This window comes from Mycteria americana, chromosome 5, assembly GCF_035582795.1.
Source record: "Mycteria americana isolate JAX WOST 10 ecotype Jacksonville Zoo and Gardens chromosome 5, USCA_MyAme_1.0, whole genome shotgun sequence".
NCBI lineage: Eukaryota > Metazoa > Chordata > Aves > Ciconiiformes > Ciconiidae > Mycteria > Mycteria americana.
The window spans coordinates 71,578,642-71,594,668 of record NC_134369.1 but is presented as its reverse complement, the minus strand read 5'-3'; the positions used below and the strand labels follow the sequence as shown (position 1 = coordinate 71,594,668).

General features: G+C 40.4%; 1 protein-coding gene across 3 annotated transcripts in view; it reads right to left on the bottom strand.

Moving 5' to 3' along the window:
- The window catches only part of SOS2 (SOS Ras/Rho guanine nucleotide exchange factor 2), a 55,163-nt gene that overhangs the window by 6,075 nt on the left and 33,061 nt on the right, over positions 1-16,027 (bottom strand). For 2 of the 3 annotated variants that reach the window (XM_075503975.1, XM_075503977.1), the window contains exons 9-18: positions 14,717-14,844; positions 13,679-14,334; positions 10,694-10,775; positions 9,889-10,011; positions 6,328-6,431; positions 4,900-5,119; positions 3,805-3,924; positions 2,909-3,071; positions 1,794-1,911; positions 974-1,146 (exon numbers count right to left, since the gene is read on the bottom strand). In XM_075503975.1, coding sequence (XP_075360090.1) covers positions 974-1,146; positions 1,794-1,911; positions 2,909-3,071; positions 3,805-3,924; positions 4,900-5,119; positions 6,328-6,431; positions 9,889-10,011; positions 10,694-10,775; positions 13,679-14,334; positions 14,717-14,844 — 1,887 coding nt within the window. The remainder of the gene's footprint in view (positions 1-973; positions 1,147-1,793; positions 1,912-2,908; positions 3,072-3,804; positions 3,925-4,899; positions 5,120-6,327; positions 6,432-9,888; positions 10,012-10,693; positions 10,776-13,678; positions 14,335-14,716; positions 14,845-16,027) is intronic. The other variant, XM_075503976.1, reaches the window with a different exon arrangement.

Below are 16,027 nucleotides of genomic sequence, written 5' to 3'. Positions count from 1 at the left end.
TTTCAGCACAAATACTGCCATCCCTTGAACTTGGTGTACTTCTTGGCTTAAGAACACTGTAAGTCTCCTCAACCTTTCCCAGGCATGTCCACAGCAATTAAACACACAACACAAACAACACTTTAAACAGCAGTATTATTGCCCATTTAATTCTTCACATGACCAACTTCTTTGTTGCTTCCCGCCTGCTGCTGTTCACTAGCTGAGATCGTGAGCTGTCCACACTGCTGTTTTTTGGAAAGGTTACAATTAGCCGTGCACTTAGGAAGTATGGCTGGGTACTTAAAGCTATTCTTTTTAATCATTATTACCCCCATATAAAAACCCCTACCTACCTCTACCTGGCTCATTGTTGTTTCAGCATCTTCCTTTAAACTCCTCAAAATTAACTGGGATTCACTAGTCTTTGCCTTAGGTAAGTAACCACCCGAGCATCCTCTCATTTCTAAAGATAATGCGGGCTGACACTGGTGCATCCCCACATTTCCTTAGCTTCTGCTGTGCTGAATGACTCTTGGTATTTGGACTTGGTGAACTACGCACCCTCTGACTGTTAGCAGGGTCAGTGGACTTTGGTCAGAGGTGTCATTACAGAATGTCTGAAGGACTAAACGCAGCAGGCACGTACAGAGCATTTAAAGGCAACCAATTTTTCTCCAAAAAGTTCTGCTGTTTAGTCAATACATCTTATTCATTCTGTTTTGTTGCTAAAAAAATCTCTCTGATACCAGGCTGCAGAACAATCAGGGGATGAACAAGACCCAGAACATGGAATCCAAGTAAGCAAATACCCACTTCCAGCTAGTGCTTTGCTGTGGTGCTTTGTTGTCTACCAGCCACTGTTCCCCCCTCTTCTGACGGTCACTGTCCATGCAAGATTAGGTCTAGTACTAGAGGATTATTTGGCAATTTTTTGTTGTGTACATTCTTTTCCCTCTCCTATCCCCAAAACAGAGATTCAATGTTTGATTACCCGAATTTCTGGCTCTATCCGTAAACAGTAAGGCTGGTTTTGATACTGCTGAATTTCTCCTGTAATTTCAGCCACTTTTCTCCTCTTACTGAAGTTAATTAATTCTTTCCCTTGTCTTTTAAGGAAGTCAGGATTCCCTTCTTCTGTCTTCAAAATATTTGTTAGGTATATTCCTGATAAAGAGAGAAGTATTTTTTAAATTTCATTTTCATTCCAAGAGGTGATTTCATTCTTTCTAATGAATGATAAGAAAGTCTGAGCATAGGGAGACCATTCCCTTTAACTCTCCAACAGTTTATTAGCTGGCAGGAATTAATCGAGTCTGCATTTTACATAGGAACAATATATTATTGAAATAAGATGTTTTATCTCCTTCACATGAGATCCTGAGTTTAGAAAAAAAAAAAAAAAAAAACATCTTCAGGTCATCGCCATAAGCAGATCACCAATGTGGAGGCAGTGTTATACAAAGTAAGGTACTATTCATACCAATATAATACCAGTAACCTGTATACTAAACTAGAAAAATAAACTTTATATAAAAGATACCAAGTCTTTCACCTGGTCTAGTGGAAGGTGTCCCTGCCCATGGCAGGGAGGTTGGAACTAGATGATCTTTAAGGTCCCTTCCAACCCAAACCATTCTATGAAGTCTAAAAACATTACAAACCTAGGAAGTCAAAAGTCACACATTATATTACAGATTTTTTTTAGGGCTAAACACAACCCTGAACACTTTAATCAACATTAACACATCTGCATCAAACTCAGCTTCAGACCAACAACACACACAGTATTAGCCTGCCCTGGTGATACTTACCAAAGAAAGGCACACAGGGTGGATTGATTGACTTGAGCTTAGCTAGATACTTTTTAAAATGATCTTGACTTAATTCTACTGCTTCATCCAAAACTCTTTTTTTTCTTTCCTGTAGTGCCTAAGTTGTCAAAGAGGAAAAACAGGGATGCAAGTCTTCTTAATAGCATTGCTAGCAAAACCAAGGCAATTCCCTAGATCTCTTAGCAAAACTTAGGAACTGAAATTCAGATTTGAAAGAACCTCTTTTGTAAGTGGTTTGCTCTGGACTACAGCACTATCAGTCCGACAATTTAGTCATGTGAACCATGAGGCTACTGTAAACAGACTATCATTTTGTCTATCAACTTACAAGCATAATCCTGGTCTTTAAATTTAATGAAAATTAAGCATTTAATTTTGAATTTAACTTAAAGGCCTCATACTGCGTTCCAAAGACATACAAAACTCAAAACATTTTATTCAAGCTTCTTTTGCTATTTTAGTCAAGGGAGGCTTTGCTGCCAAATCCTAGGCATTTCTTTTCCTTGGCAAGTGAAAAACGGAATCACTACTTGTGTAGTAGCTTCTCTTCCTACTGTCTATCTAAATAATTTCAGCAGCTATTTGTTTCTGCCTCCGAGTCTGAATTTTCTGAGACTCTCTCACCCAAGAGAAGTTCTTATCATCAGCTGAAATCCGAGTTTTAGCTATCCCCTTCCCATGCCCTTTTACCCCCACATTCCTTGTAGGTAGGAACTGCTGCTGTTAAAGTGTTCCAGTCCAGGTTTCTCAGCCCTGGGATCCTCCTCTTTCATACCATAAAATGCTGGGCTGAAGCAACAGGTTCATTTCAGACAGGTTAATGAACAACAATCAAATGGCCACAGCGTCTCCCCTTTTCGGGCTGAATACATGTGAGAAAACACCTGCTGAAAAGCTCCACCTCCCACTACAAACCCTTTGAGACACCCAGCCCATCTCATGTTTTCTCATATATAACTCCGAACATTTCACACTTGTTTTCTTCCATGAAAGCAAGTGTGATATGGATACTATGGATTTCACTTCTGAAGTGTGTGGGATACATTTCAGGATTTGGATTAAGTTTTTTTTCAAGAGCAAAGCCCAAACCTTACCTCAAATGTGTGATCTAGTCTGTACACCGACACAGAGTTCATTGCACTGACGATCTCCAAAACACCATTGAAATTATTCAGATCTTGAAAAACCTGCAGGATTTCTATAATCCTACTCAGCACAGCCACTCGCTCTTCAAAGTTCTCGGTTTCCACAATGCACCTAAACAAAAGACATAATTTGAGAAACACCGATAAATAAAACCTGACATTTTGCTAGCTACTAAATCAAAATTTTCCAAGCAAAAATTGTACAGTACATCCAGTATGCACATTTTGGCTCTCTCTCAAGAATCTCAAGTACAAATTTATGTAATCACATCTTACATATGTTCAAGTTGGAAAGCCAAGAAAGGTTTTGGCATATCCTGCAAAATAACAGAGCAAACCCCAAGCAAGATCCAGGATAAGTAGGGTGACTCTTATGCCACTCTACCTACCATGGCATTTTAAACTCGCTAGGTTAGGTATGCACATACAAGCTGCTACACCCTTCTGACTGCAGCACTGGCCATGTCCTCAGAAGTACTTAATCATCTCACACGAGAAGGGAGAGAGACTAAGACAATGGGAGAGACACAACAGTGCTTTCATCAGAGATGGAGAAAAGTGGTGCCGAGTCCTGCACTGCCTTCAACACAGTTTGATATACTGCAGAAACATAAAGAGGACCCATGCTGACCAAGTGGACATGCTGGAAAAAAATCTTCTAGTCTCAGGAAGAGGGAGCATACCTGATTGGCACGGCACGCACCCTTGAACCGAAAACTGAAACGACTGTGGTACCCTACAGCCATCTCAAGATTCAAGGCAACAGAATTCAAATAGCAGAAAAATGTTTCTCTCTGAATTTCAGTAGGAGTTAATGCCACCACACTACCACCACCTGTACTTACTTTTCAAACCAGAGAGTAAGATTTGTAGTGTGACGAATCATTTTCAATAGATTTGGGGAGTTAATTTCCTTATCTTCTTTAGTCCACACACTACCAACAAGTTCAGAAGGCTGTACTGCCCTGATAATGACAAAGCAAGATGCAGAAGAATGCTCAATACAAGTAATAATTGTATGTTCTGTGTTTGCATTAAAAGATTATTTCTTCCCTTAATCATGACTTGGTATTTCACAAATGCAATCGAATCTAATCTACTGCAAAACAGTTACTTAAAATAACTTTTTGACAATTGTTTGACTATAGAAGGAAATACATTTTTATCTTAATTGAAATTGGCATTTTTGAATAAGCATTTTCAGATAAGAAAATTACAAAGGACTAAGTTTAACTTTCTGAAAGCATAAGAAAGCATCCTAAAGACAGTTACAATTTTTTTTTAAATAGGAGGCTGAAGCACTGTGAGCAACCTACTGGAAAAGTGGCCTATTCCAATAGAAAACCTGCTGCCACTGAAGCACGAAAGGATGCTTCACCTTCGAGTCTTGCAAGACCTTAAAGAATTTCTACCCAGCAAAACCTAGCTCTCACATCTAGCTCTATTTATCACAAGTAACAACAGAGCTAGGAAACAGCAGAGTACTTATGGTACCAGAGCACAAAAACGCTTCAGAATTAGATTAGAGGACCTTGACGTACCAGTGCTACGGTGACATGCATATAACACCTGGGCCCTTGCTATGCAGCTATAAAGGAAAGGAGCAGAGACAATCGTGTTCTCTTTTTATGATGCAACAAGCATTTCTTATTAATGTAACACTGTTTGCTTTTAACAAGGAGACAATGTAAGTTAGTATTATCTACTCGTAATATTTTAGTGTCCTTCCTGTACTTATTTATGTTGTCGGCAGTCTGATACGGAGATTAAAAAAAAAATTATTTTTTTGCCTTGCATATTTTTATATCGAACAGATGGCAAGAAAACCTCTTTCCAAAAACTCTGAAAGTCAAGGGGACGTACTTTTGACCGCTTCGACGAATTAGGACTCTTTCTTGCTCAAATAATCTAAAAAAGACATGTATTAGTTCAGTCCCTACCGGTAAAGGTCAGACTCAAGAAGTGTCAGCTGTCGAGCAATTTCTATAGGATGCAGAGTCATGAGGTCCAGCGTTTCGCTGTGCCCAACACGCCAAATGTGCCACTCGATTGGGGGAGGTGGGCTCTCAAAGGTGATGTTGTGACTAATTCCATTTGCTTGAGCTTTCTTTCTCTTGATGATTTTAGCAATTGATTCCACCCACTTCTTCATGGATTTTCCTGCAAAACAGAAACCATTAAAAAAAAATCCCCTTTTTAAATACCATCTTAACTGACTTTTGATAATTTAATAAAACCAGTCCCCCAAAAATCTGTACATGCATGCGAAATTCTGCATTTCTGCATGCAAATTAATTAGGTTTGTATTTCCCTATTTTTTTTTCTTATGGGTTCTTGCACCTGTATCAGTTGGCAAATACAGACACATGTGAACAAATTCTTGGGTGCCCAGTTGTGTTTAACCATGTCTACTGACAGTTTTTGAGCAGAAAAAAGTGACTCTGTATACACAGTGTTTTACTTTTTCTCCTCAGCTGCAACCATCTCCACTTTGACCGCTAGCTTCATCTCCTCAGAGGAGAAGAACTAAAAAAGTAAACAACAAGCTTCAAGTGAGATCTTTGCAACATGCTGTACTAGTGCACTGCAGAACAAAAAGACCAGAGAAATACATGTTTACAGTATCGGTCCAACATTTACAGTACACAAAATAGCGCACAAGACGGGAAGTACCTTCAGCAGTTCAAGACAAATACCTTTTAAGAGACTACCCAAAATTGAGTTATTCCTCTCTGGTCAGCCATAGTTAGCATGGAGACCTCTGCAAAAGATAAACTACTGTTCTCTAAGTTTGTCTCAGAATGTATGGTCTGGCAATCTGAAAAGTAAAGTCTAGAATTGCCAGGATAATGATTAAAATTGACATGCCAACACTGTTGCCCTCCACATCGGCTGCCAAAATAATCTGCTAGTTCATAAGGGCTTGTTCCAGAGGAAGCGAAACCAAATAGGTCAAGTATTTTCTCCTAAAAGGGTAATGATTTTAAGCTGGAACTTTCAATAAACGGGAAAAGAACAAGATGGAAAAACTAGACTCAGTAACCAACAGGGAAGGAATGCTCTACGAATACAACACAGGGAGGAAGGAAGGTGACAGTCTGAATTAGAGAGTCAGGCACAGATGAACATTATTGTCCAGAAGTAACTACACTTAAGTTAAATACATAATGCTTGAAGTAATTTTTGGTAGCTGTTTAGGCTCCAGGCCAAAGCTTGCTCATGTAAAGGAGAGTCTCATAAACAGCTCAATTAAAGGCATTAAAATTACTCATGTGTGTAAAGATATTCTCATGCCTAAAACCTGTCAGGATTAGACCAGCAGGTTGTACCAAAATGTGGAAGAACAAAAGGACCACCAATTACCATACCTCTTACACTGGAAATAAACGTCTCCAGTCTCTCTAGTAACTCCAGATCTCTTTCAAAATCGTAAAAATGGTGCTCTACCCAGTGACGAAAAACATTTAATATTCTGAGGAAGGAGAGAAAAAATAAAATATTATGTTTGTTTTTAAGGACTTCCAAGGCTCACCCCATGTAAACACTAAATGAAACACAATTCCACACAGATTCACGTAGTCGACGACTATCAAAATACATACGGACAGAGGGGCGGAACGAAGACTCAGCATGGCACCAATGACCACAGAAGTCCCCAGGTATTTAAAACCTAATTTTCCAGCCTTAGCGTATGTATAGTTTGGTGGGTTTTTTAAATCTTATATAAAGAATGCTAGTGGTGAGGTGGTTTCAGAAGAGGAAAAAACTTAGCAAAATCAGATATAACTAGTATTTCTAATGTAATGTTCTCATTTTTTTTTTAAACTAAGAAAGCTAATTAGGATCTCCCATTTGGTAAGAAACAAATTTGTAACTGTTTCTCTCCTATACACAATTTTCAGCTTAGAAGTTGTTGCAAGTGTACTGCCCTACTTTTACAACTTTTTAATTACACAAATGGCCGTACTAGATCCAGTATTTCCTCTAAGGATAACACTGAACTTTCTCTTGATTTTTCTCTACACTTTCTTAAACAGACCACTAATAAACAAGCCTCTAAAAGGGAACTACAACTGCTCTTCCGCCTCCTACTCTTAGGATGTATAAGAATAAAAAACCATTTTGCCTCTTCTTCAGGTAAACAAGTTGAGCTCATATCTCGAAACTTTGATTTATCGGGGTGCACTGTATCACCTTACCTGAAGAGAGAGCAAAATCTCCTACATCAACTAGTACAACAGATTTTCCCTGTGCCAGTCCAACAGGTGGGACAGGACGATGGGGTCAATGGAGAGCCCATGGCCTCAGATGCAGAGGAGGAGATGTGGTTACTCCTGTCCCATCGCCTTTGCAGCAGTGGCTCAGCTGTATGCAGACCGCTGCTGAACTCTCCCACTCTTCGCAGCTCAGGCTATTAAGGTAAACCAGTGCTAACTGTGGATCAGACTACTGTCTGCGGTGGCTCAGCCCTGCGGAGTGGGGGCAAGAACATCTGAGAGGGACAGGGCAGACAGCTGATGGTAATCTGCCAGTCTGTTGTGAGCCAGAGCACTAGAGAAGTTGGCCGGTTTAGCTTCGTCACATGAAGGGCGCTCTGTGTGAATACATGGAGAAGTAAATAGTTGTCCTCTTCCCAGTGTGTAAGTTAAAGAATAAGGTTTATCCCATGAAAGCATGGCTACCCAAACAGATCACTTAGGCTGGAAATTAATGACAGCTGCTAACCGTCAAGAGTGATGTTTCGAAACAAGTCCCCAATCACAGTAATATAGGATCTTATCTAATCAGTGTTTGCCTTTGAGATATCATGGTAGGAATACTGAAAAAGCAGGAAAGATTGCCCGGTTCTGCTGACTGCATTTCCAGCTTAGTACCTCCTCTTTCTCATGACCTCACATGCATTAATCTAGTCAAAGACACTACCGTTTCCATGCCTGTGCACCGCACAGGATGTCCACAGCATCTTCTGCAAGATGGGGAGTAAGTGCTGGGGAGGGAAGGCAGGCAGGCAGGGAGGGAAGGATGAGCACCTTCATGTTCTCCACCTTCTTCCCAAATCTCAGATCTCTCTGAAGGAGAGGTCAATGCTATTAACAGTACTGGAATTTACGAAGTGGTGGGCATATCAACCTAACAGCTCAAATTCAGACACTTATTTTAAACTGTAACACAGTTAAGAGTTTCAAGCTACTAGAAACTTGTAGTATCTCCTAAATTCAAAGATCAACTATAAGCCACAGAAGGGTGTGTGTTAAATAGCAGCTTTAAACCCTATCTCTCATCGAGCAGGTACCTGTAAACGGACTCAGCTCACCAACCATAGCATAAATTAGACAGCGAAGAGTAGCTGTCACGATAAGAGGTATCATAATCTCTCAAACAAGGAAAGAAATCAGAATCCAAAACCAAAGATCCTGGAAACTTTGGAATGGGGCACAGGTTTCAAACAGCTCAAATGCAACATAAGAACGCAAAAGCACTAAACTGATTTTGGAAATTAATAGCAAGAAACATAGTTAATTGCTGCCTCAAGCTTTTCTACAGGTTCCAGTTCATCGGTAACCACTTGTCCTGCTCAGCTACGGCACTCAGCAGTGCTGCAGGAAGGTACATTTGTACCACACAAAGGGGCACTGTGTGAGGAGGTCCCCAAGCTACTTGCAGCCTAGCTAGTAGAGGAGGCTATAAAAAATAGCCACAAAAGCAATACAACAGTATTTAAACTCTTGAGCCAGTTATGTCACAAAAGCCCATTCTGAGTTTCTGTTGAAGGGGCTGTATAGGCACCTATGTGGATGAATGCAGAAACAGTTACCAGAAAACAGCAAGCTGAAACCAGGCAAAGTGTGCGCTGAGAGGCAGTGTGTGAAGCTCTCCCAAGAACTGATAACTCTGGGGACTAGTGCTCCTGCTGAACTCACAGGAGCTGATAAACTGAGAACACCAAGGGCCTGTCAAATCTGTACAAGGCCATGAGCACACACAAGTATGAAGGTTACACTGAGGTTGTATAACTTGGACTACATCCAAGAAGGCGGTGGCAGCTATATATTGACGAACACTACAGTATTGCATATGTATTTATAATTTTTTTATATATATGCACACAGGTATCTGATGAAAATGGGACTCCTAAGTGACTTTCTGAACACTACGTTGAAGGTAGTGGCACGTCAGTATGACCCTTCACTTTGAGTAAACTGCTGTTGCTCCAAACAGGTAACTATGAATGACTGTGTGTGGTAAGGCAGTAACTCAGGGTACTGTGCGTATAGTTATCTGCCATTAATAGTAACATCTTGATGCTACTAATAAAAACAGTTTAACAAATAAAAGTTCTTCTAGCAAATATTGGTTGTGATCTGTGTCTCCTCCTGACTTGATCCCCTATCAGGGAAACAATTAGCCTCATTCATGCTAGAAGCGCTTTATTGTTCCCCAAGTTAGCTTGGTCAGCAAGACCTTGAAGATTCACTGCAGCCCGTTCCAATGTCAGTACAGACAAGCGTCTCCCTGTCTGCGTGCAAATACATCAACGGGGCTGGGAAAGGGAGTAAAATACCAGCAGGACTGAAAAAAATGGAAACAGAGAAACTATCTTCACAGGGCCTGTTAACAAGGAATCCATTCAAAATGCAGTCAGAAACACTTTCGGTTGTACATCTCACCCACACCCGCTTTACATGCAGCGTTCTTGTGGGTGGTGATCACAGCTGTGAGCGGCAGAGAACCAAAGTACAGTTGCAACAACAACAGAAGTCAGTATGACTAATCAGAACATGATTTGGGACATTAGTCTGGTTGCAGACAGCGATCAGTCCCTACTTGACAGCACAGCAGTCTCCAAAAGAGATTACTGTCTCCAGGATCACCATATAATCAGTAAGGAAAATCTGGCTTTAACAGAACAAGTTTAAAAGCAAATAAACCTGAGTTGTACTGGCTGGACATATTCCTTGCGAAATCGCTTAAGGTCTGCGCTGATAGGCTGCTCTCCTTTCTCGATTGCCAGCCTGTCTGCTTCAGTAGGCTCAGGCTCTGGGATTTCAAACCTATGAATAAAAGTACCAAAAACCTGATGGCAATTAAGATAAAACACAAACCCTTTATGTAGGACATGAAGAGCAATTGCATTTAAAAAAAAAATTCAGAGCGGTGAAACTCAAGAACTCATCTAATATCCAGTTTGCCTGGAATTCCCTCCTCCCCGGCTGTGTACTGTTAACACACCCAGCTCTCGCCCTGGTAATTCGCTAGTTCTCTGGTCATCACAAGACGTCTAGACTAGGATATAAGGTTTTTAACTACCTGCTAGCTTGATTAAGTGAAGATTAGAAGAAAGCTTAAGAGCTTTCCGTATTAAAATGCTGTTTACATTGAGCCCATGCCTTTCAAACAAACTGCTTAGAACATTTCCGTTCTTATTTGCACTGAGACTTGGGCACACTCAAATGCACTCTCATGATCAAGTTAAACAGTTCAAAACATTACCACCCCACAGCTGAGGCACACCAAGTGCTCTCACTAATACTTAATTCGGGTAACTAATTTAGCAAACTGGGAAAAGGAAGCTTGCATTAAAAACCTGCATCGCTGTATCCCATTTGAAAAGCTACTGTTTCATGAGCTTCACTAAAACACGTGCCAGACGGCACTGAGAACCCGAGCAGAAAAGGAGCAGGTAAATGAACACAAAGCCTTTCAATGTCTTCAGAAAGGATGACCACTGCTTACCTTTCAATCAGTAAACTCAGCAGTTCCTGCGGCTTGCAAAACGAGCGGTATGTGGTAAGGAAAGTACGTACAAAATTAGGATCTGTAAACATAGAATAAGAAAATGATGGAGTGGTTTTTTTATCCAATTGCAAAATACCAGAAATAAAATACACATATACTTACAGAAAAGGTTTAAAGTGCAGAAAATACACTAAGGTTATAAGTTAAGCACTGTAATTTGAAAAATACCAGAAATGATACCGTTTGTGAAATTTTCATCTAGTTCTTTGATGCATTTCCCCTCTCAAAGTATTCAACTGCACATACTACGTTCTCTCAACTGTGCCTCAGTCTCGGCATGCAGAACAGCTTACTCCCTGAATATGCAGCTATTCCATGGCTTCATAAAGACAAAGAAAACATGGTAAAACTAGGCCGTCTACTCTCTTGACGTCAAAAATACCTATACCACCCCGACAAAACGTTTGTCTTACCTGTTCTTAAAAAATCTCCAGCAGTGGAGACTACACGCCTGCCCCAGCCACACCAGTGCAGCACCCAACAACCCTCTGCAGAGCAGCCAGCAGGGAAACAGTGACAAGCAGCTGAGGCCTTACGAAGCAGATACCTGCAGCAGTTCCAGACGTTGCATCTCCACAAGCCACCACACCTCCCTCCTGCTGTTTCTCACAGCTATGGTAGGTGTGTTACCACGAGACGTGCCTATCCGCAAGCTACCACGCGTTTTATTGGGCCCACCCTGCTATATTAGAAGTATTAAAGGAAACATATTGTTCCTTTAATCTCTTTCAATTCCACTCTCTTGTACAGTTTCTTAGATTGTGAATAAGCAAGCTGATAAACAAATCACTTTACTGCGAGCCACGAAGGGTCATCATCTGGCTCCTAATCCTGACATCCCTGCAGCAGACCTCTCACAAAGGTAACAGCGGGACTATGCTGCTACTGTGTGGTACACAGCAGCTTTCCGGGCTGCCTGGGAGCAAATGCATGCTGAAATACAGGAAAACCAGGCCTAGAGAAGTGCATGCGCGTATGCTCTCTCAGAATTGTGGATTTGGGATCGTTGGGAGTTTCTTTTTTCTTGCTGTTCTGTAAATAGTCTTGAATCTGTCAGCATTGGGTGCAGGTAGCTTACACCAGCAGTCTTCAACATGTGGGCAGTGAATTTCTTCCAATAAGCCCACAAAAGATTAAGACAAACACTGCTTTTGAGAAGGCTTAAATTCCCTACAGAGCACTGCTCAACATTTTTAAGGGATCCATATATAGGAACGTGCTTGCAAGCTAAAAGTAATAGTGCTCTTGTTCTGTGATAATGCTTCCAAGTTTGCACCCTAGTCTTGTGCTGGCCTGTTCTGCTTCCACGTCACATCTACATTCACTCTTCAGTACTATTTATGACATTTTTAAAGTAAATCTTCCTCCCACCACTGAATAGGCAGGTAGCGTCTCTGCTCCGCAGACAAGATTGGCAATTCTCTGCAATGGGGGCTGCTACTCTGCTCTCTAACCTGTGTAAGTTCCTTTGTATTATTTTAAAAATTACTTATTTTTGTAAATGACATTCTCAAGAAAATAGAAAATACAAGCAATGTGCTACGAATAGTGGCTCGCGATTTAAATTCAAGAGTTTAACAGCTCTGCGTCTGCTACCTCCCATGGTATCCTGGTATCAGCTGGGGACTCCTTTGACATGACAGAGGCCATTCTGCAAATGCAGAGCCTGTGTGCTGCAGCAAAGCCTGCTTCAAACAAATCTGAAACCAGCGCAAACCTACAGTAAACCCCCAGTTTAACAAAAACACATCTTGACCTAAATAGAAACAACAAGCATCACCAAGATCTGCTAAGAGTCCCTCCACGTGCTGTTAGTCATCGAAATGCCCTTGTGGAGGCTGAGGGAGAGGTTTTTGTTAGTCTTGGCTCCAAACACTGTTTGGAAAGAGCACACAGAAACCCAAGAGGCAATGCTTTCGCTGAGGATTCCCAAAGCCAAATGGCAAGTACTTGCACTACAAAAACTGAAGTTACGCTAGCAAACTAATACTCAAATACACCAGTTCATTCAGGAAAAGAGCTAAGTTTACAAGCCACCGAAACCCATCACATTTTAGAAACGGATGGCTTGGAACTCCCAGACAACACAACTACAGATTAGTTGCATACCAACTAGTTGCATCAACACTGAGCTTCAATGTGGGAAACTGTTTTTTTTTTTGTTGTTGGTGGTGGTTTTTTGTTTGTTTGTTTTAAATACACAGCTCCATACTATCTAGCCTTAATTTTACAAAAAAGACTCACTTAAATACCAGGCAGTTTTGTAAAGAGCACAAAGGAGACCATTACTATTTGAGAAGTTTTACAAAAATTGCACACCAATTCCACCAGCACCCTTACGTCAGCTTCACTGCATCCCCTTTCAGTGCATGCTTTCAATCCCAAACCTAAGATCTAACATTTTCATCAACGTTAGCACTTCATGCAACTACTTCATTTCTGTGTAGCACTTCATTTCTGTAACTACTTGGTTTCTGTGGCTTTAAGACAGTATTTCACAGGAAAGTCTGAAGAATACCAATTGTGATTTGCATCCTTTTCTACTGAGGGACTTCACAAAGCAGCAGGTTGAAGTATAATAAATATAACCTCCAACCTTTTTCTTCCTCCACAGTCACACAGCCTGTAACTGCACCACTGCTTTAGCCATGATGGTCTCAGGAAACGCACTAGTGGCTCCTATTAGATCATAGATACTTTTTTTTGGGGGGGAGGGCTTGCATACCCAAAATTTACTTACAGCTTTGCCAGCAAAGACAGTTGATTTAATAACAAATACTGTTGGGTTTTTTTTTCCTGCAAACCTTGCTTTACATTAACTATACACAGAAAAAAACCCAAACAAAAGATAAAAGGATTAATTTCATCATCCATACAAGCATGACCTTAAAAAAACATATATATAACAAATGTACAGGATACCTGCATACATATGGTACGTTAACCTTTCGATTAATTTAACAACCGTTCCTCCTTTGATGATAGGAATGCCATTCCTGCTTTGCAAGCTGTCCTCAAAAACGATGTTATCCTCTGAGTCTTCCACTACAAAACGATACACGTTTGGGCTGGGCAACCGCAGCGGCTGTTCATTTTCTTCTTGCAGTAATACTGAATCAAGCATCCTATCCAGAGTACTGCGATACTGGAGGGAAATCAGAGCAGCCATCCAATTACTCTTCTCTTCCGCAGACTTGGCAGCAAACACTATACTGTTTTCATCTTTAGACACCAGTTCAAAAGCATGTTTGTACTCAGATGTGTCATCTTTATCAATAATCTGTATTTTCCTCATGATAATTTTTTCCTTCAGTCTATACTCTGCATTGCTGTAACCAGGAAGCCGTGATTGACCGTGATTAGTTTTACAGCTGATCATTAAACCATCAAAGAGAAAGATGTGGCGTTCATGTTTGGCTCCAATTTTCGTCAAGCCACCTTCCATTATGAATTCATTACAGCACTGCCCAATATCTTTGCCTTCCCAGCCATCAATATTTTTCTGGATTTCATTCATTTTCTTGATGGCCAAGTGCTTGCTTCTTATTTGTCGGTTATAGAAGCGACAGACTGGCTCCCTTGAATGAATAAAAGAAAAAGTCACAATGGGCACATTCCACATTTGCCATCCCAAGAGACCAAAAAAAAAAAATCAACTAAATTAATTGTTTACATCATTATTTCTTTGTCCTAAACATGCCCTAACCAAGTTTACTGTTCCAAATAAACGGCATGCACTGCTTTGGCTAGGGAAAGAGTAAGATATTGACATTATTCATAGAAGTGGACCGTGAAGGTTTTGGGCTGCTACTCCATTTACAATAAAAACTGGCATAAAGACATGCCTTGAAAAGGAAATATACACATCATCTAACAAGAAAAAAATTACAATTCCTTCCACATCATTTATCTCCTTCTCTGCCAACTTTGGGAAACGAGGGCAGTTTTGTGGATTATTACCCAGGCCGCCGTCTTGGGGAGTGTTTGCTGTAAATGCGCTCCATGCTGCACTGCAGGTTCAGAAGAGCAGTAATGGCTTGTTTTAAGCACTCCCGATCCTCTTCATCTTCACTGCATTCCTGCAACTGCTGTGACACAATAAACATTTTTCTTTCAGATTTGTCTAATTTATAGAAGGGTGGGAGGACTGACAAGGATTCTTACATGGTGTTACCTACAGCACTCGGTGAAGTCAGTGACTTCAACGAGAGAGTTATTACTAGAAGCACACTCAAAACTAGCCATGCGTGTAACTAAAAACATTTGTCAGATAGTCAGGAAAAGTCAGTAGATACTCAACAGGAGAGAGCAGGAAGGAGTTTAGAAAGATAACCCTTTACCCTTTTACGGAGAGCCAATGCTAATTGTCAGACGCTGTTTTTCCTGCTACCTTTTCAACAATGTCCTGTTTCACAACTGGTTTTATTAAATCATTTGGAGGTTTGAAATAGCTGAGAATTAAACGGTGTTTTATGTAACTATGTGTAACATTCCTTCAATGAGATATTAATCTCAACATTTCAGAGCAAATTTAACAGACAGAATGACCAAGATTCTCTCTTTGCTTCTTACCATTCTAAACTCTGCCATCTTCAGCAAACTCATCTATTTCAAGAAGAAATGTCAATTTGGCATGGTGCAAACTAACATAGTAAAAAAAGTCTGAAACTCAAGATTTGCTACTAATAGCAAAATGTAAAGACAACGAGAATCAGCATATTTCCTTTTTATAAAGACTAGATCCGTCTCTACCACTAGGCAGAAACTTCTTGAATTAGGAAATTCAACAGGCTTTCATCCCATCTCCATACACCCGGCAGCAATATGCTTTGAGCAAAGCCTATTCACAGGGTTCCTCTTTTTGGTCCTTTAAGGTGATCACTCCTAAAATACTACTGATACAAATAACAGATTTTTCTTTGTAACCCCTTTCATGTTAAAGATTGTATGAATTTTTTTAAAGAAAATTCAAGCAAATAGATTGCTGGGCAAAATCGAGACAATATGCCACGCAGTTTTGGATAAACTCTGTTTCACCTACATACTTTAAGAGAAATCTTACTTACAATCACTCAGCATGGCAGAAGCCTTCTTTTCCTTTCCCCACTATGTTCCCTCAGCAAGGATATGTAGCTTCCTCTAAAAGTAATTGAGAGAACAGGATTTGACCAGATTGGCCCACTCTCTTCATGTAATTTAAATTACTAAAATTTTTATTTTTCACATGCCCAAACAACCTCCATCTTGCATATTAGAGAAATGAAAGTTTCA